This window comes from Silurus aristotelis (genome assembly GCF_946808225.1).
Source record: "Silurus aristotelis genome assembly, chromosome: 21".
NCBI lineage: Eukaryota > Metazoa > Chordata > Actinopteri > Siluriformes > Siluridae > Silurus > Silurus aristotelis.
In genome coordinates, this window is record NC_139594.1 from 3,497,437 (window position 1) to 3,524,071 (window position 26,635).

General features: G+C 39.8%; 2 protein-coding genes across 2 annotated transcripts in view; both read right to left on the reverse strand.

Moving 5' to 3' along the window:
* Positions 1-11,539: 11,539 nt before the first annotated feature.
* LOC310716644 (E3 ubiquitin-protein ligase TRIM39-like) lies at positions 11,540-19,460 on the reverse strand. The gene is made up of 6 exons (XM_083523923.1): positions 18,799-19,460; positions 14,449-14,544; positions 13,969-14,199; positions 13,135-13,157; positions 12,919-13,037; positions 11,540-12,247 (listed from the first exon to the last, which is right to left on the reverse strand). The coding sequence occupies exons 1-6, from the start codon at positions 19,321-19,323 to the stop codon at positions 11,688-11,690; spliced, it is 1,554 nt and encodes a 517-aa protein (XP_083380049.1). The 5' UTR covers positions 19,324-19,460; the 3' UTR covers positions 11,540-11,687.
* Positions 19,461-24,215: 4,755 nt separating this feature from the next.
* The window catches only part of gipc1 (GIPC PDZ domain containing family, member 1), a 13,145-nt gene continuing 10,725 nt past the window's right edge, over positions 24,216-26,635 (reverse strand). The window contains exon 7 of the mRNA XM_083524587.1: positions 24,216-26,589. Coding sequence (XP_083380713.1) covers positions 26,438-26,589 — 152 coding nt within the window. The 3' untranslated portion in view covers positions 24,216-26,437. The remainder of the gene's footprint in view (positions 26,590-26,635) is intronic.

Sequence of the window (26,635 nt, forward strand, 5' to 3'; positions counted from 1 at the left end):
TCACTGCCTTCATGAGTCTTATTGTGTAGAGTAAAACTGCTGATGAGGAACCCTGTGAGTCACTACAGACACTGAGTCAGTAGAATTCTCTGTTTTAACCCCATACTATAGTATATACTATACCATGCCAGATAAAATGACCACACCCAGTTGCACAGACTGATACTTTAATATTCTGACCATACAGGTCTACTGATACACCTCCATAGACTCGGACCATGCCAAACCACTAAGACTCTGGCTGCATCCATTTGTTTCCACAGTCTCTGAACACACCTGTCCCCTCTGACCACACCTGTCCCCTCTGACCACACCTGTCCTCTCTGACCACACCTGTCCTCTCTGACCACACCTGTCCTCTCTGACCATGCCTGTGTTCTCTAACCATGCATGTGTTCTCTAACCATGCATGTCTTCTTTGACCAAGACAATCCTCTTTCCACGCCCTTTCACTCGCACAGACTCCGTCTGTACCAATCCTCTCCCACTTACTTTGACCCCCCTTGTCTTTTCTGACCATGCCAATCCTCCCCCTTGTATTATAAACACTGTTTTCTTGATTACAACCATTAACTACCACAGATTCTGACCACACCTCTCTATTGCCAGACTCTGACCACTCCTACCAACTCCAACAGACTCGGACCACTCTCTTTCACTTTTCCTGCTTCCACATGTTCTGACAACACCATCTGATTTTACAGACTTTGACCTTACAGACCACACCCATTTGATCCCAGACCTTGACCACAGGTTTATGTTACCTTAAAATTTGCCCACACAGCAGACTGATGAGATGCTGACCATAACCATTCATTTTAATAGACACGTGATTACACTTCTCCATTTCCATTTAGTCCTACACACTGTGGTCTCTACTTCTATGGACCGTGACCACTCTGGTGTGCATCTACAGACTTTGACTTTTTGCTCTCTGAGCACCAGCTTCTGCTTCTGCAAAATCACCCAACAACCAGAATAGGTGAAGAAACCAGATGGATGTTCTGCACATGACACTGATAGAGGTCAGGAAGCTTTCCTCTCAACCTTTTAACAGTTTCTTTACTTTTATGAATACAGACAAATAACAATATATTTGTGACTTACTATTCCAAATGCAAAAACATTTACGCTGTCTAGCCACACTGACAGACAACCACTAAACAATCCTTCTGGAAATTCCACTTTATGAGCTCCAGACAAGTGGGTATTTGGATTTTTTTTCTTTTTCAGAAAAACAATATTGCTTTCTGTTCCTGATTGCACACCTAGACATTGTATCTTCAAGCAGTCACACTTATTTGGCCTATGAACAGAAGAAGACGCATGTTTCCCCCCAGAGTGATCAAGTGCTTCATCCTGCAAACACAGGAGATGACTCATCACCACCCCACCGCTAATGGCACTCCAGTTAAGGCTTTGAAACGCCATTACTTACAATTAGTCACGAATGCAATATTTCATTTCTCAGCGTCTAGACCTGAAGCAATGCAAATTTTTAAAAATGGATTTCCGTTGCTGAGTCACAATCAATACAACGTTTACTATAGGACATAAAACATTTTCCCAGAGCTGGTAGAGCTGAAATAAATATACACTGATTAGGAACAATGTTTATATTATACGTGGGGTCTCAAACCGGGACTTTTAAATTGTACAGGAATAAGAATGGTTGCTAGCGTTGTGGTACCACACGCAGTGGCTAGCGTGTCCTATTACTGATAGGTGGTGCACATGTCGCATGCCAGCCCAGAGACCGCTAAACAAGATGGCAGACGGTGAACAAAGACTAGGAAACCCGCAGACATCTACAGAACACTTCGAGAACAGTGCGGTTGAATGAGCGCTATAAATGAATTTACTGCTTATAATAAATTGTAACCTGAATAACATCCCGTTCCAGTTCCATACAGAGTGAGACAGCTATTGGAAACGCTTCCTCGTGATCTATATTATAGGGTAAAGCTGCCTTTATGGGGGCACCAGATGAATTTAACGAACTGGAGAAGAAAATGAGAAACATTATGAAAAATAGCTCCAGCAGTTACCCTTTGTATTATCCTAGGGGTTTCATTTGACCCCTTTCAATGTTTAACCTCTGTAAAGACATGATTGATTTAATTTGTTTTTGCTTCAGATTAAAAGACGTTTCCTTATTTAATGGCAACCCTCTGGCTCTTTCCGCTGTATAAAAAATACAAAATAAAAAATAAAAAATTTACACACATTTGTTTTGGTTGTTTTGCATGATATTTAGGTAACTATTACATTATATCATTGTTTAATATTCACTATAATTTATATATTCAGTATAATATTCACAAAACTTCCCTCTTTTAGGGATCCAAGCTAATAATACAATGTAGTTGTAGTATCTGTAGTTTTGTGAGGCCGACTGAGAGTTCACATTCCAGTCACATCACAGAAAACACAGAGCTGAGGACTAGTAAGTATCCTCCCCACATAAAGTGCATTGTGTGCAACCTGGTGCAAGACAGACAGTGGACAAATACAAACAACACAAAACTGTAAAGCTACTGCATATTACACATTGCGGTGTGTAAAAGAGAACCGAGTACAGGAGTGTACCTTGTAATTCACAAAATGTAAACAAAAGGGTTTTTGCAAAACAGCAATAGCAGCAGTCAAAAAGATGTGCGTAAACAGCATGTAAACAGTTAGTAATAATGAGGTAATTTAATATGGGTGGTGCTAAAACATGGATGTGTGAATTAAGTACGAGTGTGTGTTGAGTCCAGGTTGTACAGATCAGTAACACAGTTGAGTGTGTGTGAGTTTCAGTTCAGTTCTGTGTATTGAGAAGCCTGATGGCTTGAAGGTAGGAGAGTGAAAAGTGTGTGTGACGAGTGTGTCGGTTCGTCCACAATGATGTCGGCTTTGTGGATGCAGCTTGTGGTGTAAATGTCCATGATAGAGGGGAGAGAGACTCCGATGATCTTCTCAGCTGTCCTCACTATCCTCTGTATGGTCTTGCGATCCGAGACGGTGCAGTTCCCAAACCAGGCAGTGATGCAGCTGCTCAGGATGCTTTTAATGGTGCCTCTGTGGAACATGCTCAGGAAGTAGAGACACTGCTTGGCTTTCTTGGTGTTTGAGCTGGTGTTGAGCGACCAAGTTAAGTTCTCCACCAGATGAACACCAATGATTTTGGTGCTCTTGACGATCTCCATGCAGGTTACATCGATGATCAGTAGAGAATAGTGGCTCTGTGCTCTCCTGAAGTCAACAACCATCTCTTTACTTTTGTCAACATTCAGAGACAGGTTGTTGGCTTTACACCAGGCTGTTAACCGTTGCACCGTCTCTCTGTATGGTGACTAATCATTCTTGCTGATGAGACCCACCACGGTCGTGTCATCGGCGAACTTGATGATGTGATTCTAACTGTGCATTTCTACACAGTTGTAAGTCAGCAGAGTGAACAGCAGTGGGCTGAGCACACAGCCTTGTGGGGCCCCAGTTCTCAGTGTGGTGGTGCTGGAGATGCTGTTTCTGATCCGGACTGACTGAGGTCTCGCAGTGAGGAAGTCCAGGATCCAGTTGAACTGGGAGGTGTTCAGGCCCAATTGGCTCAGATTCTTAATCAGGTGCTGAGGGATGATTGTGTTGAATTCTGAGCTGAAATCTATGAACAGCTATCGTACATATGAGTCCTTGTTGTCCAGGTGGGTGAGGGCATGATGAAGGGTCGTGGAGATGTTGTGAATTACAGGAGGAGAATAAACATATAAAAGCTTGCACAGAAGTCTGTATTATTCATTAAAAGGCTATTCATGTAGTCAACAAAGACATAATTTATCTGGCCCAGGGTTGACTCCAACCATTTAATTTTAAGTACAGATGTGATGCTTACGCAATGCAAACAACCGACAGGTAAATAACCACGGTGGGAAGCGCCAGGGGATTATTCGCCTCAAGGCCGTGCATCAAAATCGTCATGCACCCATAACCCTGGATTTTCGTTCACATATAATTCAACAGTGTTTAAAGTGTGACCAATTTCCGGTAGCATTTAATTAAACAAATCAGCAAGACAATGCTAATAGCACATCCGATAATAACAGCTAATCGTGTGTTTGCTTAGCACGAGCCATGTTACCGTTGTTTGGACGTAATTTTCTCATTAACACCTGTTTAGAGCTGGAGCCAGCCCTGCTTCGGTTCACTCCCTGCCAAAACAAACCAGTCGTAATGAGATCCTGCTGAAACTTGGCTCGAGCGACACAGGATCTGGTTCCGTCTTTCAGGCCAGGTTAAACATGTTGACAGTGTGTGTGTGTGTGTGTGTGTGTCTCATTGCTAAAGGAAGATCTCGTCTATGCCGCCCTAAACCAGGACTGAGTACACACTATTAACACAGCTCTCTGTGCCTCATTGCTACAAGGCTTTATTAATTCAGGTTTTTTTTCTTGATGTTTGTATCCGGATCATCATTCTGGATAATTTTATATATAATACTTGTATATAATAATTCTTTACATCAAGAAATCACCACAGGAGGCATCTCTCATTCTCTACATTTACATCTATGGCATTAACAGATGCCCTTATCCAGAGAGATTTACAACTGAGCAGGGGAGGGTTAAGGGCCTTGCTCAAGGGCCCAGCAGTGGCCGCCCGGTGGTGGTGGGATTTAAACCTGTGACTTTCCAATCCAAAGTCTAACGCCTGAGCTACCACTTTCACATCTAAATACCACATTGTAACTTCTTTACATACACATATTGCATATATTATATGTGCAAAAGTATTTATCCATACATACATGGTTCTTCCCAAAACTGCCACATCCAGTTATCAGTCATTTCCTTTAATATCTAGAAAAAAAATGGTTACAGTTTTTCTTAGTTGCTTTGGAGCATTTGTTGAATCATTCTTAATTTTTGCAAACCATAAAAACTATTTTGCAAAACAATATGTACAAACAGCACAACACAATGGATTTCCTGCAAAAGCTTGAACTTTTCTCAAAATCCTCAGTTCATCTCTTAAAAGTATTTCTGTCAATCTCATTCCCATCAGAATAACAAGTCCTTTTATTAATGTTCACAAACAAAATCATCAAAATGTTTAGTCGTGTTATCAGTATGACGGCGCACAGTTTCAGGATTTCTTGATATAAACGAGGGTTTGGATCACAGTGACTGAAAATGCACAAAGTTGAATTTCTTCTGTGTCATCTATGAATTTCAACAGCACAAATGTACACATTACTGTATGTGGAATATTGATTGTAGGAGACCTGACAGATTTCACACTTTTACTGTATTGTACAAGTGTTCATTTGTTTCCTGGTTCTTTATCCATTTTCAAAAAATTCTAATTCTGCGTTTTGCTGTCTGTCGCCAATTGAAGTTTGACGAAATTCACCTTTGACCTGTTTTAGAGAACTAGTGGATCAATGGTTGTTCTGACACCGTTCACTCGCCTTCATTAGTGACATTCAAGATTCATCTGCACAATTCATCAATATAACTCATTTACTAAAGAAAAATTTAATAGAAATGTTAGATGACAGATAATGACCATTTTGCATTTAATGACGTACACAGTGAACTGATGCTGAGATGTTTTGGGGGTTAAAACTATTCAGTTGAATCCAGTATAATATATTTAGATCAACATGAACATAAACAACTGATAATGTAGGAAACAGGAGACAGTTTCTACACAATCAATTAAATAAATTAAATAAAGCATTAGAAATTTGTTTAAAGTTGTTTAAAAATGTTCTTATGATGTGCACATGTGACTCCATGTTGTGGAGGTTAAACAAGTAGTTTTGAAAATTTCATTTCTGATCTGAGAAACAGTCCAAAGCAACTGGGGTAAGATTATAGATTGTTTTCAACAAATGTTTTATACCACAGCCAGAAGCCAGTTATTGATTCATTAAGGAAGTAAGAAACTGAAAAAAGTGTACAGTCATCTATCCTGAAGAATTCAGAATCCACTAAGTTTTTGTGCTGACACTGGATTTCTCGCCATAACGCCACCATACCAGTAACAATTACTCACATTTGTTCAATCTATGTAAATGGAGCTCTACTGTACAAGTCCTCACAAATTAGCTGTTACTGTAGAACCATATTAGAACAGATTTGCAGTTTTTACAGAAATTTTATTCTCAAAACTACTTGATTAACTTCCACATCACTTGTGCACATCATTAAAGCATTTCTCATCGCTGTGTGTGTGTGTGTGTGTGTGTGTGTGTGTGTGTGTGTGTGTGTGTGTGTGTGTGTGTGTGTGTGTGTGTGTGTGTGTGTCTGTCTGAGTGTGAGTGTAGAAGAGTGTTTGTTAGAGGTTGGATTTGTGGTGGGGCATGAGAACATTGTCTCTGCCTCCATATGAACAGTGCTATTGTTGTTGTTTTTTAACAGTCTTGATAAAGTGACCAAATTGATCTGAAAGGAATTGTTATTAATAATGAATGTATACTGGTTTCTCCCCTCAGGTCTCCTGCTAAAAAAGTCATGTTGTCCAATGTCCCCTGTCTCGGTACAGGCGAATCGTCTTCCGCATAAAGAAAATCCCTCTCGGCTGTAAGTCCCCACTGATTAAACACTTTTAGAGGAATGGTTTTTATGGTTTTGAATGAAGGTCTGGATGAACTAAATGTGTTTTTAAGTTCAGGATTGAGGGAAAATTTAATTAAATGTTTTAAATGTGGTCAGATAGGACATCTTGTCCGGCACCTGTCCTGAAAGACAGAGTGACCCCAGTGTTTCCAAGCGACCGGGGCAAGACTCAGCTAAACCTGCTGGAGTCGTTCCCCCTGCAGCTACAGCTCAGCAGGCTGCTGAAAGCCCCGCAACTGCTGCTGCACCAAGTCAAGTCAAGTCAAGTTTATTTGTATAGCGCTTTTCACAACAGACATTGTCTCAAAGCAGCTTTACAGAAAACAACAGTGAAGGTGAATGGTGTGCGTTTGTCCCTGATGAGCAGCCGTGGCGACAGTGGCAAGGAAAAACTCCCTTAGATGATATGAGGAAGAAACCTTGAGAGGAACCAGACTCAAAGGGGAACCCATCCTCATATGGGTGACATCAAGAGTTTGGTCATAAATCTTTCAACAATACAGAACAATTTGTGATCATCATAGATCCAGCATCAGCTTCTCCATGCCAGGGCCTTTAAACACTCGGCATCTACTTCTCCATGATCATCCATAGGTCCATAATCTTCACGAGGTGGGACGTGACTGGAGCTGGCCAAACCTCAGGATGCCTCGGGATGGGGAGAGAAAGAGAAGCAGTGGAGAGGAATTAGCGTAGCTGCTGTTCATGATATTAACAGCACAAGTTGATAATGTGCATGTGATCAGATGTTCTGGAGCACAAGGTTGTGATGTGATGTGTGTGATGTGTGTTATGTGTAGGCTTTGCTAAAAAGATATGTTTTTAATCTGCACTTAAACTGGGAGAGTGTATCTGAACCCCGAACACTGTCAGGAAGACTATTCCAGAGTTTAGGAGCTAAATGTGAAAATGCTCTACCGCCTTTAGTGGACTTTGCTATTCTAGGAACTACTAGAAGCCCAGAGTTTTGAGATCTCAGGGAGCGTGACGGATTGTAGCGTGTTAAGAGACTGGATAGATACATGGGAGCCAAACCATTTAGTGCTTTATAAGTGAGTAGCAGTAGTTTGTAGTCTATTCGAAACTTAATAGGAAGCCAATGTAGGGACGATAAGATTGGGGTTATATGATCGTATTTTCTTGACCTAGTAAGAACTCTTGCTGCGGCATTCTGAACTAACTGAAGCTTGTTTATTTACCACCAGAGCCCAGGGAGCACGAGCCCCAAGCTCAGACTGCAGCCCAGAGCTCCACTAGTGACAGACCCACCACAGAGAAACCCTGCTCAGCCAAACTGGACATAAGAACCACCAAGTGGTGAAGAATAGTTTATTCATGACATAAAACATTTTAGACGAGAAGGAGCTTTTACTGATCAAGACATTTTAGACTGAAGAAGCTGATAAAGAAGGTCAACAGGAAAACTCAGATGAAGACTGATGGAGTTTGTGGTGTGTTTTACTTTGAGTTTTTTAGCATTTCTTTGGTTTACTTTTATTTCGTTTTAACGAACAGGATCATCCACATTGTGAGTTTAAATATAAATGGAGCAAGGGAACATGGGAAAAGAGTAAAGCTTTATGAGCTCATTAAGCAGAAACATTGATTGATGTGGTCTTGCTGCAGGAAACCCACAGTGATATCAGTAATGCTGGTGACTGGGTGAAGGAGTGGGACGGGCTGGCAATCACATCACTTAGTGGTGGTTTTGCCTTTTATCTTAATTCGCTATTTTATTCCTGTTTAGTTTTTTTGTAGAAGACATTTTAAATGGGAGGCTTTTAAAAGTAAGTGGGGTTTTTTTCGAGGATGAGGTTTTTGGTTTTATCTGTGTGTACGCTCCCACTGGTGCAGTGGAGAGAACGAGATCTTTAGACAAACTCAACAATGTTATTTTAAAGTGCAGCACTGCAGAGTTTTTTATTTTGGAAGGTGATTTTAATTGTACAGCAGAAAATATAGACAGGAACCATGCAGAACCTGATGTATCTTCACATGGATTCACTCTATAGACAACTCATGTGGTTTTATGGTTTTAGGCGCCATCTGACTTTTTTGCATAGTGTTTTATTTTTTCAGTAGGCATCTCAGATCACTGCATGGTTCAGTGAAAAAATAGCAGTGAGAGGTCAGGGGCACAGGTAGAAGAGGAGAGCTTCCTCAAGGACCTGCCAAAGCTCACAGAGTCAGTGACCAGAGAGATGGACAGGGAGCTGACACTGACTGAGCTTCATGAAGCCCTCCAAGGCATGAAGAATGGGCGGGCACCAGGTATAGATGGTCTCCTTGTGTAGTTTTTCAAGGCTTTCTGGGCGGTAATAGGGCAGGACATGCTGGAGGTTCTAAGTGAGAGTGTAAAAGAAGGCTAGCTACCAATGAGCTGCAGGAAAGCCGTCCTGACCCTGCTGCCAAAAAAAAGAGACCTGACCCACCCGAAGAACTGGTGCCCGGTGTCACTACTGTGCACTAGCTGATGTCAAAAGCATTAGCCTCTAAACTGTCAAAGATGGAGCAGATAATTCATCATGACCAGACGTACTGTGTGCCTGGCAGGTCGATATTTGATAAAGTATACTTAATATGTGACATTTTGGACGTCTCCAAGCTATTGGGCTTGACCTAGACCAGGAAAAGGCTTTTGACTTATATTCCACATATTTTAATATTCCACTCGCTAATGCTTTACTTTACCTGTCAGCATAAGCAGATGACCTGGATGTAATGGTGGGATCCCAGTCTGAGGTGTATGTTTTAATTGAAGTTTTAAAGGACTTTGATTTTTTAGCATCAGTAAAGGTTAACTGGGGAAAAAGTGAAGCAGTTTTTAGTTGGGCAGTGGGGAGCCGACGCTCCCTGGAGGCCTGGTGTGGAAAAAAGGGGGTTTTAAATACTTGGGTGTCTACCTGGGGAGTAATGAGTTTTTAAATAAAAACTGGGAAAGCACTGTAGAGCATAACAAGGGCAGACTGAGCATGTGGAAGTGGATGATTCTAAAGATGTCCTATAGGGGGCGAAGCTTACGTGAGTGGATCCGCCACCAAACCTGATAGCGAACATCCAGGCCCTGCTCATGGATTTCTGGTATGGTCTGCACTTGATTCCACAGAGTGTCCTTTATCTGCCCAAGGAGGAAGGAGGGCAGGGGCTGGTTCATCTCGCCAGCAGAACTGCAGCCCTTCGCCTTTAGTTTATCCAGAGACTCCAAACTGGGCCCAGGAACCTGGATCTCTCTGGATTACCAGTCTTTAACCACAGACTTTTTGTATGGACATTTCCAGTGCGACCACCCAGACACTGTCCATAGCTCTGATCCCCTCAAGGATCATCACACTCTGGGAGCCGGAAGGTTTATGTGACAACTAATCAATTTTATATTTGGGGAAGGTAAAAATGGCCATATACCTGAGCAGAAAGAACAAAACATCGCAAAATGCTGACCATGATACCATCATAATCTTCTTCAGACTAATAAAATCTAGGATTCTGATTGATTAAAATTTTTATGAGTATGGTGGATCTGAAGATGTTTGAGGCTGTGTGGTGTTGTATAGACGCTCTGTGTTTTGTAGTAGAAGAAGAAATGCACTTTACACCAGAACCGGACTAAATTATCACACACCCCTCCCCCTCCCCCAACCTTTAACTGTCATGTCTGATTTTATTTATTTATCTATTTACTTAACTAACAAGTCAATCTGCAACCATCTGGCATTTAGCATGACTTAAGGATTGTGGACTGTAAAAAGTACAAAAAACTCTCTCTCTCTCTCTCTCTCTCTCTCTCTCTCTCTCTCTCTCTCTCTCTCTCTCTCTCTCACCTTCTCTCTGGATGAACTTCCCTTTATTAGGAGACCACTCTGTGTGAGGATGGATTGCAAGTTGCAACGGTTTTGCATTTAAGCACCTCAACAATGATGGAACTGGAATGAGTTGACATTCAGGTGATGAGGATGAGGATGGGTACTATTTCGAGTCTGGTTCCTCTCAAGGTTTTTTCCTCATTAAGTCTCAATAACTTACAATTATAAGGAACAAATTTAGAGACACTAAACTTATATACCGTAATTATAATACCCAAATATAAGCCGCACCCACTGAATTTGACAAAGATGTTTATTTTGAACATAAATAAGCCGCACCTGTCTATAAGCCGCAGGTCTACACTGAAACTAATGAACTTTACACAGACTTTAAGGAAAGACAGTGTCTGTTACACGGCTTGTATCTAAACAGTAGCCTACCAAGAAAGTCATTGTTCACTGTCTTCCTCCTTCCTTTCACAACTATTTCTCTCGGGAGTTTTTCTTTTGGCATCGTCGTGTGTTTAAAAAATCACCATCGGTGAATCTTTTCTCCCAATGCCGTGCAGCTCAGAACACAGGTGAAGTGTGTTTTCATGCCCGGTTGTTTTCAGCGTGACGTCGCATTTCCTATAGACAGTCCGAGTGAGCGGCAGGTCAAACGTCAGAGGAACATCATCCATATTTATGATGTGGTGCGGCCCGATTCAGTGGGAGAGTTTTTGGTGGCATGAAGCTTGTGAAACCGGAAAAAAACCCATATATTAGCCGCTTCATTGTTTAAGCCACGGGGTTCAAAGCGTGGGAAAAAAGTAGAGGCTTATAGTCCAGAAAATACAGTACCCTTTTATAAAACTTTAGAACCTCTTGAACTCCGTAAAGCTGCTTTGATGCACAGGGCATTGTTAAAAGTGCTCTACAAATAAAAATTTAATTGAAATTAAAAGTAAAAGTAAATGTGAGGTAGACGTGAACTAGTTTGAGTTCTTGCTAGCTGCCTATGTGACCAAACACTTAAGATAATGATAGCATTCAACTATTTTACTATTTGTTTATTGATACTTTTTAGAGACGTGAGCAGGTACAAGGTAGACATTGAGGAACCAAAAATGTATATATTCAAAAAGAATTTGACACTTTATTTTATACAAATATAATCGTTTATTGGTTATTTTACCCTCAATACAAATAATAAAAATTTTCCAGAGCACTCTGATTACTTTAAGTCTGATTTAGTATGTACAGCAGATCCTTTTTATTTATTTCTTGAATCAAAACAACGTTGTTACCAGATGGCGCTGTTCCACATGGCTACTTTAACTGGGCAGATCTTTAGAGGACCCGGGTTGCTGCCATTGATGTTGGCGCCAGGGCAGAAGAAAGGGAACATTCTCTCTGTAAAGTGATCGCAGAAAGTGTAGATGGGTGTCAGGTTCATGGGGTTGGAGAAGCTCACCTCACCGGCGTCGTAGTCCAGCTTTACTCTGACCCTCTCGAGGCGGCCGCTCAGCTTGAGCTGTGTGGGCGGAGATGTCATGGCCGTGTACGAGCCATCCGAAAGCGCGATAGTCCAGAAACCTGCCTCTGGACCTCCAGAGACTTTCCCCTTCCTGGCTATAGACTCCTTCACTACGCCGACAACCCAGTCGCTGTTGTCCTTCACCTCCACCTCCCAGGCGTGGCGTCCCGAGGCGAAGCCATTGGAGCCTAAAACGAAGACGAAGTGGTCGAAGCGTTCGGGGTTGTCAGGAAGCTTCTGCATCACGCCACTGTTGCTGACTTGGGTCAGGTTTTTGCTCAGTGTCAGGCAGGGGTAGGCTGTGTTGGCATCCAGAGTCACCGGAGCTAAGAAATGGATGTGAGAAGACGTGATCGTTAACAAACTATTCCTAACAGCTTTACTTTATATTTTGGGTCAAAATGCACTTTATGGACCAAAGTATTAGGACACGACTTTTTTATGTGGTTCTTCCCAAAACTGTTACCACAAACGTGGGGGAACTAGGAGACCCAAACCTGTTCCACATTGCTACTGTGCAGTTCCAGGAAAATCTGCTTCCCATGTCTTGGAGTGGAAGATCTCCTGCTATAGAGCTCCAACCCTAATGAACAGCTTTGGGGTGACTTTTTCACACTGACGGAACCCCCTCACCTCACCTGACACAAAATCTACAGGAACATCTTCCAGAAGAGTGGAGCTTATTATGAAAGCAAATGGGAACATATGAGGTTTTATCAAAAGGTTTCGAGACTAGTTACACGCCAACTGATTGCATGAGTTCTTCAGCGGAAAAACCATGATCTCACTCCTGCACCCACACTACTCGCCAGATTTTTCACCTTTTTGACCTGATTGTAGAGATCCAGCAGGAATGGAAGAAGGTTTTCCAGTACGAATCACATTGTACCTTATATTTCTTAAATTCAATTGTGTGTGTGTGTGTGTGTGTGTGTGTGTGTGTGTGTGTGTGTGTGTGTGTGTGTGTGTGTGTGTGTGGTTGTGTGGAGAAGCCTACTGTATTCCACCATGGCCTGCATGTTTTCCCACAAGCTGAACTTCAGAGAGCTGACGTGTCTCGCCACATCGATGAGAGCACCTGGAACTTTCTCAGGTTCATTAAAGGTCAAATGTGTCCTGCAATCACAATATTCACTCTGTAGATTCTGTACTTTTATAATAAACGTAGGAACTCTATATTATATACAGAATGTTCAGGCGTTCACACACTTACCTCTTTTTTATGTTCTTGTAGTGCTGCAAAGAAAAAGAAAAGAGAAAACACCAAAGTCAACGAGTCAGCGTTTTTTCACAATTGGCTCAATTAATTTATGATGAGCTTCTGTTTAACATGTAAAGGAAAATCATCCCAAAAAAATTAATAAAGCAGAGATAATAATAATAATAATAATAATAATAATAATAATAATAATAATAATAATAATAATAATAAATAACGCATGCACGAAAAAAGGAAAAAAAACAACAGTTTTATTGTATAAAAAAATTTATAGTAAAATAAACAAATAATAAAAATGCACTAAATAAAAAAGGGACAGAAAAAGAAAATCTAAAAAGTATATATAAGAACTAAAAAAAAGAAAATAAAAATCATGTCAAATATAACACTCGAATAATAATAATAATAATAATAATAATAATAATAATAATAATAATAATAATAATAATAATATTTTTATTTTTATTTTTATTTATTTTTTATTATAATGAGGAGTGTTATATTTGACAGGATTTTTATTTTTATATTAATATTTATTATTAATATTTTATTTAATATTATTATTATTAAATAGGAAAATAGACAAGTAATAAACTAAATATAAATAAAATAATGTTAATACCAAAAAAGAATTAAGTGGAAATAACAGAATATAATATAAACATTTTCTTTTAATCGTATTCTATTTTTAAATATAGTAAATGAAAAATACTACACTTCATAATAAATAAAATAAAATAAAAATATTAACATTTTAAACAGAAAATGTTGCTATAGTTCGATTTATTAGTAATGTGTTGATTGAATTGTGCAGAAACGTTCGCGTACCTGCAGAAACACAGAGTCGCTGTTGGCGATTTCGTCGTCTATGTTTCTGACAGCGTGTGAGAAGTTCAGAATATCTCTTGTGAGGTTGTCTGTGTTTTTCTTCATCAGATGCAACTTCTCCTCCTCTTCCTCAGACAGGAGAGCGATCCTCGCCCGCTCCTGTTTCTCCAGGAACTGTCTGATCTCTGCAAAATCCTCTCTGATCTGTTTCTCTGCCTGCTGCCTTTGGTTCTGTTCAAATGCACAACAAACATCACAAAAGAAAAAAACGTTTATTATATTTTATCTTTTAATTTCTAATTCAATGGGAATAATCGGGTCTTATAACCTGGGAATGTGTGTATAATTGCATCACTTTATTTAAGACTATTACAGCCATCGAAATGTGTTAATTAGATTCAATTGTTCTGCTTTCTGTTCACACGCAGGTCTCACTGTGAAACCTGGTTCTGGAAGCTTCTATCAGATCTCTGGTGTTACCTTGATGTGTACGGTGATGTCGTCCCTCTCCTGCTTGGCCTCATAAAGCTGACGGAGACTTTTCTTCATCGGCGCCAGCTCCTGCTTCAACTCCGTCTAGAAAGAGTACATGACCGAGCCTTATTAAATCTGGAGCAGTAAAAAGGGATGAATATTTCAGTTTTATAGGAAAATAAAAATTTGGTTTAAAAAAAGCTTAACTCTATTAATATTTCTTTGTTATTTATATATTTATTTGTATTAAGTGCTTTGAGATGCAATTATTAAAGGTGCTATATAAAATAATAATAATAATAATAATAATAATAATAATAATAATAATAATAATAATAATAATAATAATAATAATCTACATATCTATCTATCTATCTATCTATCTATCTATCTATCTATCTATCTATCTATCTATCTATCTATCTATCTATCTATCTATCTATCTATCACCAATATGTCTGTCTTTGTATGTCTGTCTTTGCCTATCTATCTATCTGTCTGTCTGTCTGTCTGTCTGTCTGTCTGTCTGTCTGTCTGTCTGTCTGTCCGTCTTTGTCTATCTATCTATCTGTCTGTCTGTCTGTCCGTCTGTCCGTCTGTCTGTCTGTCTGTCTGTCTGTCTGTCTGTCTGTCTGTCTGTCCGTCCGTCTGTCTGTCTGTCTGTCTGTCTGTCTGTCTGTCTGTCTGTCCCTCCGTCTGTCTTTATCTATCTATCTATCTATCTATCTATCTATCTATCTATCTATCTATCTATCTATCTATCTATCTTTCTATCTATCTATCTATCTATCTATCTATCTATCTATCACCTATATGTCTGTCTTTGTATGTCTGTCTTTGCCTATCTGTCTGTCTGTCTGTCTGTCTGTCTGTCTGTCTGCCCGTCCGTTTTTGTCTGTCTGTCTGTCCGTCCGTCCGTCCGTCCGTCCGTCTTTATCTATCTATCTATCTATCTATCTATCTATCTATCTATCTATCTATCTATCTATCTATCTATCTATCTATCTAAAACTGTTCTATTACTTTGCTATGTTTGATATTTCTTTTTATTGTCATCTGGAATGTAACCTATGATTGAAAATGGGAAGAAAACTGTTCACTATAATTAATGAAACATAATGAATTATAAGCCAAAATTCTGTCTTGCAACTCTTTTCACCCAAAATTTAAAAAAATAAAGCGTTCATGGTGTCCTTGTGTACAGTATAAACTCAAGAGTTCCTCTAACGTTCCTGTCAGGTTCTATGGACAGCTACAGGCTCATTGTTCGCAACATGGTTCTACCTGGAAGCCTCTCTGAACGAGACCACTGTCTATACATAGGGATCTTGATGGATTTTTTTCTCCTGGAGAGACAGAAAAACACTTGATGCTAGATGGTTGATCTTTTTAATCAACATTGATTCGATTTGTTAATTTGTGTGTAGAATTTGGGTCCAGGGTGTGTTTTAAAACTCGAACGAGAGTTCCTGTAAACACCTTTACCTCCAGAGTGATCTGTATGTTTTGTGTTAAACGTTTCAGCTTGTTGTGAAAATACACTGTGCTGGAACGGAATGATAGGGGACAGACAGGGATACACACACACACACACACACACACACACACACACACACACACACACACACACACACACACACACACACACATCACATGCTCAACATGTGCAGGCTACATTCTGATTGCAACTGCAAATCTCACACTTTTAATATCGTATGGTTTCTATAGCAACAATTGAACACAGCGGATGTGTCACAAATTATTTATTTATTTTGTTTAACCATGGGACGTTTATTTGATACTCATTGATCAAGTCTCCTGGTGGTTAAGGCATTGGACTTTTGATCAAAAGATCATGAGATCGAATCCCAGCCACACCAAGATGCCACTTCAGGGCCCCTAGGTAAGGCCCTTAACCCCATAGCTGCTCAGTTATATGAGATAAATGCAAGACGCTCTGAATAAGGGTATCTGCCAAAGTGCCATACATGTAAAATGTGAAGGTCGGACATTAACTGTAAACAGATTAAAAGATAATGTCTCATAATTGTTTTAGAACATTGCTGGTGGAAGCTCAGTGGTTAAGGCGTTGGTTTCTGAATCAGAGGGTCACAAGTTCAGTTTATATGTATACAATTACAACCATTGAAACTGAAAAACATGCAACCCAGATGTCAGAGGCTCAAACCCCATCACCACCAAGCTGTCACTGCTGGGCCCTTGAGCAAGGCCCTCCACCCTCACCTTCCAAGTACCAACGAAACCTCTGGATGTAATCTTGGCTCTTTCTGCATTCCAGAGCTGCCTAAAATAATCCTACATCTAAATGAAGTTCTGTTCAATGGGAGGACTCTCGCTGTTGCTGAGGACGCTGACACAAACAGCCTAAAGGTCCATGGGCATGTTGGTTCTTCCACTTAGGAACCATGAAGATGGATTTGGACTGTAATTAATATAAACACTCTGCCATAATGGTTTAGGACTGCAATCACCATAAACATTTTTGCATTCGAGTCTCCATCAGTGAAAAATGTATAACTGGACAATCGATATCACTCAAATGAGAATGGGATCCATTGTAAGGCTGGTTCCTCTTAAAGTTTGTTCCTCAAGGGGGTTTTCCTGTTGCTGTCGCCCCTGGCTAGGTCAGTGGGAGTAAAACTTATAGGGACTAATTCATGATGCGGAAATCTTTAGATTTATTCGTATTATAAATCTGGTGAATTATGAAAATCTGATTTAGGACAATGTCTACAAATAAAATAAAACTGAATTAAATTCTAATTGATGTGAAGTTTATGGAAAATAACTCCTGGGCCACAACAATAACCAGCACACATCTTTGACTTTTTTCCTTTACCAGTGTGACGGAATGTTTTATTCCTTATGGAACTTTTTCTAAACATAATTCTAAAAAAATATATTCTTTTAAAATAAGTAATAATTTTTATTGTATGCCGTTATTTATCCCTTGCTTTGATCTTTTCTTCCTGAAATAAAATGATTCTTTTAATATGGCATCCCCAATTGTGCCCTCCTTGTGAAGAACACAATGCAGTGCCCGATAGGTTCCCTTGTGTATGGAAACCATTGGCGAATGCATGACTCGGTGCCTTACAGGCTCCTATTACAAGCTTAACAGGCCCTAATGGGAGCCTTTTTAGTGGAGAACACATGATGCAGTGCCCCAAAGGGTTTCTCTGCATGCAAGAGAACAAAAACATGCCCTATAGGGTAGACTTCCAGTGGAGAAAGCATGATGCAGTGCCATATAGGCTCCCATAAACTCCTATAGACATCAGGGGCGTCCAATCTTTTCCTCAAAGGGCTGGTGTGTGTGCAGGTTTTCATTCCAACCAGTTTAAATCTAAGTTTGTTTTTATTTTGAATGACTATCAGGTGTAGCTGAATGGTTGGAATAAAAACCTGCACCTGGACCCTTGTGGAAAAGATGAAACACCCCTGAATTACCCCATCCAGGTTTCCCTTCCTAGAACCCTGTGTGTTTAAGAAGTGCACTTTTATACTCATATGATTTCACGTTTTCCGCATTTAAGGCACAACAGTGACTCTCTTCCTGAAGATTCGCAGGAAAAACAACTTACAAGAGGATCTGCTGTTGTCGTACTGTCGCTGCTCTATTGAGAGCGTTAAGTATCACTGTATAGTACACCGGTTGCTCCGTAACAGACAATACCTTAATATATAAAACATTTTAAAAATTGTATATTAAAACCTTAACACTTTAATAGTTTAACAAATCACTTGTTTATATTTTGTAAACTATATTATATACATTTATTTATGCACCATAAGGACTTAATTTCATTGTACGCTGTTCAATGACAATAAAGAACTGTCTGTCTCTCTGTCTGTCTGTCTGTCTGTCTGTAGAACACGGAGTTACGTTAACTTGGAATTTCACAATCCAACCCTTACGTTCCTGAAGAACATGTCTAGAACCTTCCTGTTCTGCTTTTTTCAGTTATAAAACATTCCTGTTGTTTTACTAGTCTGATAACACTGGTCTACAAATGTTTGGAATTTATCAACTTCTAAGATTAAATGTGTTCATTCTTAAATATTTTATTTAGTTGAATTAGAAAACAGATGATAAAAGTGCTGGTTGGCTTTTTTCACGATTTGATGACCACAATGCCTTGTAACTTCTCAACAAAGTACGGTAGAACAACGAAAATGGTACGATATGAAAGTTTATAAAGACAGCCAAAATGCGCTGTTTAGATACCAAATAATGATGGAACCTTGTGTCTGATGTTAATAGCGTTTTCATGTCCTGCTGTCCCCCATCATGTAAATGCGAGAAGCTCGTTGGGTTTGCGCCCCGAAGCTCACCTTTAGATCATGCGCCGCTTCCTCTATGGGACACACTCGGTGGCCGTGGTGCTTCCTAGAGGTGTGACAGACGCAGCAGAGCAGCTCCTCGTCGTCATGGCAGAAGAGTTTGAGCGGCTCTCTGTGGGTGGTACACAGGTCTAACTGCCTGGCCATGGTGCCGGGCGACGATGGCGGTGTGGTCAGTTCTTTCTGCTCCTGCACGAGTGTCTCGCACACGTTCTTCAGCACGAGGCTGACTGTCGGCTCGGTGAGCGAACACCTCCTGCGGCACACAGGACACTCGCGCTTGGGTGCCTTCTTGTTCCAAAACTGGTTCAGACAGTTCCGGCAGAAGCTGTGGCTGCAGCGCAGGACTACGGGGTCTGCGAAAATCTCGCAGCATACTGGACATGACAGCTGGTCCTCTACGGCCGAGCGGGAGCTCGAGGTCAGAGCTCGGGGGCGCAGAACCGCCATGACTTTGGGGTTCAGGAGCACGCCGCCTCTCCCGGGCTGAGACGAAGCTCTGGGTCTTAAAGGCATCACTCAGACGGCTGGGTTGCAAAAGGCAAAACTGGCTTGCTTCACGGGACACTCATAACGCACCACAAGAATGGAAAAAAGCTTGTCTTTTTGCATATAGCTGCCTTTTTATATGCTCACTCAACACCATCCAGTATCTGATGGACCAGGAAGCAACTTGCGTCATTCTGAGGGAAAACAACCAGCACTTGGAGATGTTTGCTGTAAACAGTAATGTTTTGGAGACTCGGCCGGTGTTGACTATAGATAAACTAGCTGATCTTTGCTCAGGGCATCGAACTGAACATGCAGAACATTTACGCATCCTGCAACGTTGGCCATCTTACATAAACATAGCTTCAACAAAAATGTAACTAGCATGTCTGAGACGTTAACAAGAGCCAGATGATCTTAACGCAAACCTGTATGCAGGTTCAGTGCGAATATTTTCACTAATTGGAATAAAATCCTTATAACTTTACAAACAAACTACATGGACCAAAGTTTTGGAATGGTATGTTGGTCTTCCACAATCTGTTACCATAAATTCAGAGGCACACAATTTTACAAGATGCCATTGGATGCCTGACATACACAACTAAAAGACCCAAACATGACAATTTCCCTATCCACAAAGCCAGCGCTACAAGGATAGGGGTTGGAGTTGAAGGTCCTGCTATAGAGTGCCCTAATGAACTCTTTTGGGATGAATTTTTGAAGCTGACTGCACCCCCAGACCTCCTCCCCTCACCTACATCAGTACCCGACTTTACTAACACTGTTATAGCTGAAAGACTAAAACAAATCTCCACAAAATTTAGTGGAACATCTTCCCAGAAGAGTGGAGCTTATTACTCTGGTCTACAAGGATAAAGCCTGGGAAATAAAAGTAGCAAAATTTTACCAAACTTGGGTCACTAATAAAGAGTGTCAATTGGTTCATTACCAAGATACAGCTTCAGGTCAAAAGTTCTTCAAAATCATTAAAAATTTGAAGGTGGTGTGTGTAATTACGATTCATCACTTTTCTGCAGAATGTGATATAGCAATGAAAGTTTCTATTCATTCATTGTTTTGTTTTTTTGTTGGTCCCATTGCTGTGTAGCTTCCCAGACTATTAAAATATAACTTCAAAATTATAGAGTTTTAAAGCTTATAAAATACAATGTAAATATCAGATAATTACAGAATACAAGACATCGTGTTCATCAGACGCCCCCTCCATAATTGTGTATAGATAATTATAAATATTAGTTATTTTAAATAAATAACTTTAACCAACCAGCACCTTTTTCACTTGTTTTCTAATTTAGCTACTGAATATGTAAGAAAGAATTAACACATTTTATCACGGAGGTCAATCATTTCCCAAAATTTGTAGACCAGTGTTATAAGAGGTGGCATCAAAAAGTTTTGCACTCTGTTTACAAAAAAGTGCTTTATTTATCTTCAAAATAGTCCCCTTGCACTGCAATACAGCGCTCCCAGCGTTCCTGCCACGTCTGGAACATGTCCTGGAAGTCAAATGTTGTCAAAAAGGCGACCTTTGATCTGGATCTTTACTTTCTCGAAGAGGTGCGGAAGTGAGATCATGTGGATCGCTCTCCGAACAATCATGCACGAGCTGTGGAACGGATTTGACATTTTCGGGGGTTGAGCTCATTGAAGGTCTTCCTGATCTCTCGTCGTCCTCCAGTGATGTTCTTCCGCTCACTAATTGACTCATTGCAGCATCGCCGTATGTCAAACGTATGTCATTTTAAATGTTTTTCTGTGGAAGATCTGGCCGGTTTTACATGGAATATCGCTTTCGCGCTTTGTTCCAACTCGCTGTCCATGATGAAACCGCAGACGTGGTAACGCACGTGGTCAGAACAGCACTAGTTAGGCAGCGTCACCCTCTTTGAAGTCCCAGAAAACTTTACACATTGAAAATAAAATGGGCTACAATCAATAGATCGCTCTGTAAAACAATAGATACATTTACAGCATTTGGCAGACGCCCTTATCCAGAGCGACTTACAACTAAACAGGGGAGGGTTAAGGGCCTTGCTCAAGGGCCCAGCAGTGCCAGCTCAGTAGTGGTGGAATTTGAACCTCTGACCAAAGTCCAATGCCTTAAACACTGATAACTCAAGCTACATTTTGGTTGTTAGAAAAGTATTGAAAATTTAAATATAGTCGGAACTACGAGTAGTAAAGTCGGAACCCTGAAAAGATATACAGTGGCTTGCATAATTGTTCATTACAACACTTCAGAAGCCGCACGATTAGTTGAAAGTGTCACATGAACCTGATACACACTTACTCACCTATTCCTGGAAGAGCCCACAGGTTATTAGAGAACATCAGACTTATACAGATACAAAACAAACAGCATCATGAAGAGCAAGAAGCATCGTCAAAACAGGTACGGAAACAAAATCAAAAGGTGACGAAGAAACAGCAGCAGAAGTGAGTTTGCATGTTTCTCTAACGAGGTTGAGAACGTGTCCTATTCAACTCCATTCAAAATAACCGCAAATTAGTTATTTTATAAAAATATAAAACAAGGTATAAATATATATATATATATTTGGGCTGTCGATCAAAATATTTAATCGTGATTAATCGCCTGATTGTCAGGAGTTAACTGCTGATCAATCGCAACTCAAACCATACTTTTAGAACAGATACAAATGTGTGATTAGGTTGCGATTAATCACATTGTTGTCATTAGTCAGTTGCCGATTAATCGCAACTTAATCGCACATTTGTATCTGTTCCAAATGTACGTAAAATTAATACTTTTCAAGTTTTTAATATTCTACATCAACATGGTCATGGACAAATATTGATGCTTTATGCAAATGTATGTTTATTATTAGTGAAACCAAATTCAACATAGAGCATGAGGATAAAATTAATTATGGTGGTTTTTTTTATGGTTTTAATTGCTGGATGTGTGCATCATGGCGGATTTATATATATATATATATATATATATATATATATATATATATATATATATATATATATATATCTGAGTAAAGAAAGAACATCATGAGTAAAAGTGTGTTGAACTTTTAAATTTTGCGTCCACAATAAAAATGGTCAAACAGAATTTTAAGGCGTGTGCGTTAATTTGTGTTATTAAAATACATTTGTATTAACAAACACATTCTAACAGCCCAGCAACAGCAACAAAATCAGATCTTTTTTCTCTTATTAACTGTAAGCATAATAACATACAGTTCCAGTTCTATGATTATTTTAGATAAATGTAAAGATAAATTAGACAAACTGGAGGAAATGGACGGCGCTAACAGGAGCTTTATTATTCGAATTCTAAATCTAACAAACCAAATATAAAACAAGTAAAGAAAATCTCAAAAATGTTTTATCCATTTGGTCAGTTTTGCTCTGCAAACATTAATGACAGCTTGTCAGTGTTGGGAAGAGACCGTGGTATAAAGTGATAATCTACAGCTAAGCTACAGTGAGGTGCTTCACCATTTAAATGCTCTCTGCTTCATCTCGGGCTGTTCTTCTTTTTACCTCCACATCATGCATTAAATCCTTTAAATCTAGATGGATTATTTCATACCTATAATATAGTGATCCTGACCACTTACATATATGCCATTTGGCTTGAACTGAGCAGTTGAGGTTCAAAGGCCCAACAGTGGCAGCTTGGGATTTGAACTTGTGACCTTCTGATCCTAATGCTTTAACGACTGAGCTTCCACCTTCCCCACCTAACACTTCTGACATCACGTCATGATAAGAACTTCAACCTGAATTTAGATATCACTCGGAAGCCACTCACTCCTGCTGAGAATAGTCCACGCTAGAGCGGTGCATCCCCATAACTGTGCCTGATGCGATTCATGTCTCGACGCATAGCCAACAATACGATCCATAAAAGCTTCCGATGTGATGCGGTACGATTCAACACAATGCGATGAAATGGAAAAAATGAATAAAATGATGCTCTGCAATTCAATGTGGTACAGATTTGTACTTCTTCGGTTCAGACAGACATCGAATCAGAAATGTACTTAAGTGCCGTCTGACTTCTAACGCATGGCCCCTTTCACAAACATGCCTTGTAGCGCAGAAGAAAAAAAGAAGAAATAAAACCAGACGTTGTTTTCCTGTTGTGTCTGCAGGAAGTTACAGCTCTACCTCTGCCATGTTAATCTGTATCCTACGTGACTCTCAGGACACGCCTCGGTCTCCGTAGTGTTGCGACACGCCGTATTCAGCAGCAAGAAACTGTTTATTGAGGAGAAATCGATCTATATATATTAAATATTGTTTACAAATTATTGGTGACTTGTTAATAATAAAAGTATAGAACAGTATTGATAATTACATATTTTTCTTTTTTTTACAAAATCTGTTTTAAAAAAACGATACATCACGATGCAAATGCCAACTTGTATCTGATGCACACTATTTTAAACCGATGCACCGATACAAATCACGAAACCTTAACATCCCTTAAGTACATAGAAAACCTGAATATAAAACAAACTAGCGTTAATGCTAAACCTCCGTAACCTTCCAAGTTGCCATGAACGGTTTTACACCATAAACATTGAATAACCCCAACAAAATACTCATTTACATTTTCATTCCCTTATAATACAGCTACAAAATAGACTTCTATACAATCCATGTTACCCAGAGGAGGAGGTCCAGTTCTTCACGTCTCCTCTTTAGATCATCTCAGGGAGTGTTTCTCTCACCACATTCACCTCAGGATTTCTCGGCCTAAATGTATTTATTTAAAACTTTTCTCGTTCAATTCATTTCAGTAAAAAGTTGCGTTGTGACCATGTTCATTGTCAAAAGTGCTTTTCAAATTCAATTATACTAAGATTTTCTTTTAAGCCCCTCCCCCCCAAATGAACCACACTGGAAGCAAATGAGACGGTTTGCTTTAATGAAGTAGAGAAAAAGTGTGTAACGGATAAACGAGTAAAACCTGAAGACATGTAAAAGGTCTTCGCCAGTCCGACGAGACGTTTGAACAGTGTAACGTTGTAACAGTGTTTTTGTAACAGCATTGATCATCGATTTAAAAAAAAATAATTTTGTCTATAATACAACGAAATGACGTGGGAACGATAAAAACCGATGGCGATACATTTGTTAAAAAAAAATAAAATCAAATTCCAGCAAAATTTTTTGACAAAGACCAGTATAGATTCTAAACAGAGCCACCAGAAGAAAAACCCCGTCTACAACCTTAATACAGAGATTGGAACAGTGTGAGAAAAGAAGTGACCTTTCAATCCTCCTTTTGAAATCCTTGAATAATACCATCATACACAGAGACATTACTGAGAAAATATAATACTACACTTACAATATTGCATGAGTAACAGTTTAATACTGATCCTTGGTTTGGCAATAGACTGTGGAGGAGGTGGGTGTGTGTTGGGGGGGGGGGGTGTCTTATAATGACGTCGTGTTTTCTACAATCTTAGTGAGACTATGGAGTTAATTACATGCCAACAGTCTCACTTTTTTGTTGTTCGTTTAATTCGAAGCAGGTTTGTGCGATTTTTTTTTTTTCTCTTTTTAAAAGAATTGGGGAAAATGTTGAAATCATCTGAGAGGAAAAAATAAACATCTTACTATTATAACATACAGTTCCAATTTAATACCAGTGGAGAGATCTACTGTAAACATTTCCAAATGATCTGACTGAGCTACATTCAATTTTGTATTAACTTGTATGGTGAATACGATGATTTTGAGAAATGGGTCAAGTGTGTGTGTGTGTGTGTGTGTGTGTGTGTGTGTGTGTGTGTGTGTGTGTGTAGTCTATTTAATTTAAGGTGCTCCACTCTTCTGGGAAGATGATCGACTAGATTTTGTGTAGATTCATTCAGCCACAAGTGTGTTAGTGAAGTCAGGTAGGTGAGGTGAGGAGGTCTGGAGTGCAGTCAGGGTTCACATCCATCCCAAACATGTTCAATAGGATTTGGAGCTCTATAGCAGTAGATCTTCCGCTCCAACCCATGTAAACAGATCTTCACGGAGCCGGATTTTCTCACGATACAATCACGCTGTGAGAAAATGTTTGTTTTTTTTTGTTTTTTGATGAGATTGTGAGAAAATTGGAGTCCCGATCATAAAATTAAGATCACAAAACAATAAAACCAGACTCTTAGGACTTCCAAACTCCATACGAACTCCTTTACCTCAGAACATGGAGATATCTGTCCTACTGTGAAATAGAATTTGAAAAATTCAGCCATAAATATTCACCATTTGAAAAGTTTACAGTATTTCTACACTTACGAGGTGAAAAAAAGCCAACGATTGTTGCGTGTGTTTGGAAGCAGTCGGATGTCTTGTCTAAAAAAACGCCATCAATCGTACAGGCAGGACGTGGAGTCAGGAAGAGAAATTATAAAACAAGTGTGAAATGTGACTGGACACAATTTCAGATGGTTTTGAAAAGAATCGCAAAAATCGCGTGTGTGTGTGTGTGTGTGTGTATGTGTGTGGTCATATAAAGGAGAAGCATTAACAATATAAAAAACATGATCGTGCTTTAAGGGGGTCGCTGTAGTGTTACATCGCATAATCCCATAAAGTGGTCCAGAACTGCACTACACATGCGTGTGTGTGTGTGTGTGTGTGTGTGTGTGTGTGAGTGTGTGTGTGTGTGTGAACACGGCATGGCAGTCCAGTTCATACAGTGTAACAGTGCAAAGTGAACGTCACAGTTTAATAAAGAGTCAAAGTCAAGAGAGTAAAAAAAAAAAAAAAAAGAGAAAGGGAGAGTGAGGGAGAGCAAGAGGGAAGAAAAAAAAAAAAGAGAGAGAGAGAGAGAGAGAGCGCTTGACACGTGCAACGTGCAGACTTTTTTTTTTTTCCAACATTCATATGCCACGTTAGTGTTTTAAACTCTAGTGTGATTTCCTGTGGGGTGCGTTAACGGGGTCCGAGCGATGCACCTCGTTAGGTTTCATTAATAAGATTGAATCCGAGAGCATGAAGATCTTTTTTTTTTCTGTGTAAAACTCACTCTATAGTGTAGTTTGTACTAGAAGTGTCCTGGATGTCCTGGGTGTCCGCACCACCTCCCTTAAACACCTCTCTTTCAGTCCGGTTCACGTGGGCGTGCGGAGACTCAGATCCGACCCACCTTGGCGTCTCCGATGGCTCCCCAGACGTCGAACACGAACTCGTCTGGGAAAGCGAAGTCGCCGAGCGTCTCGTCCAGAGCCTCTGCAAACTCGTCTGGGTTCTTTTTGTCTTTGCCCAACTCCACCATGGTGGCAGCTGAGAGGAGGAGAAGAAATGGAGAGAGGTCACAGAAGTGAGAAAG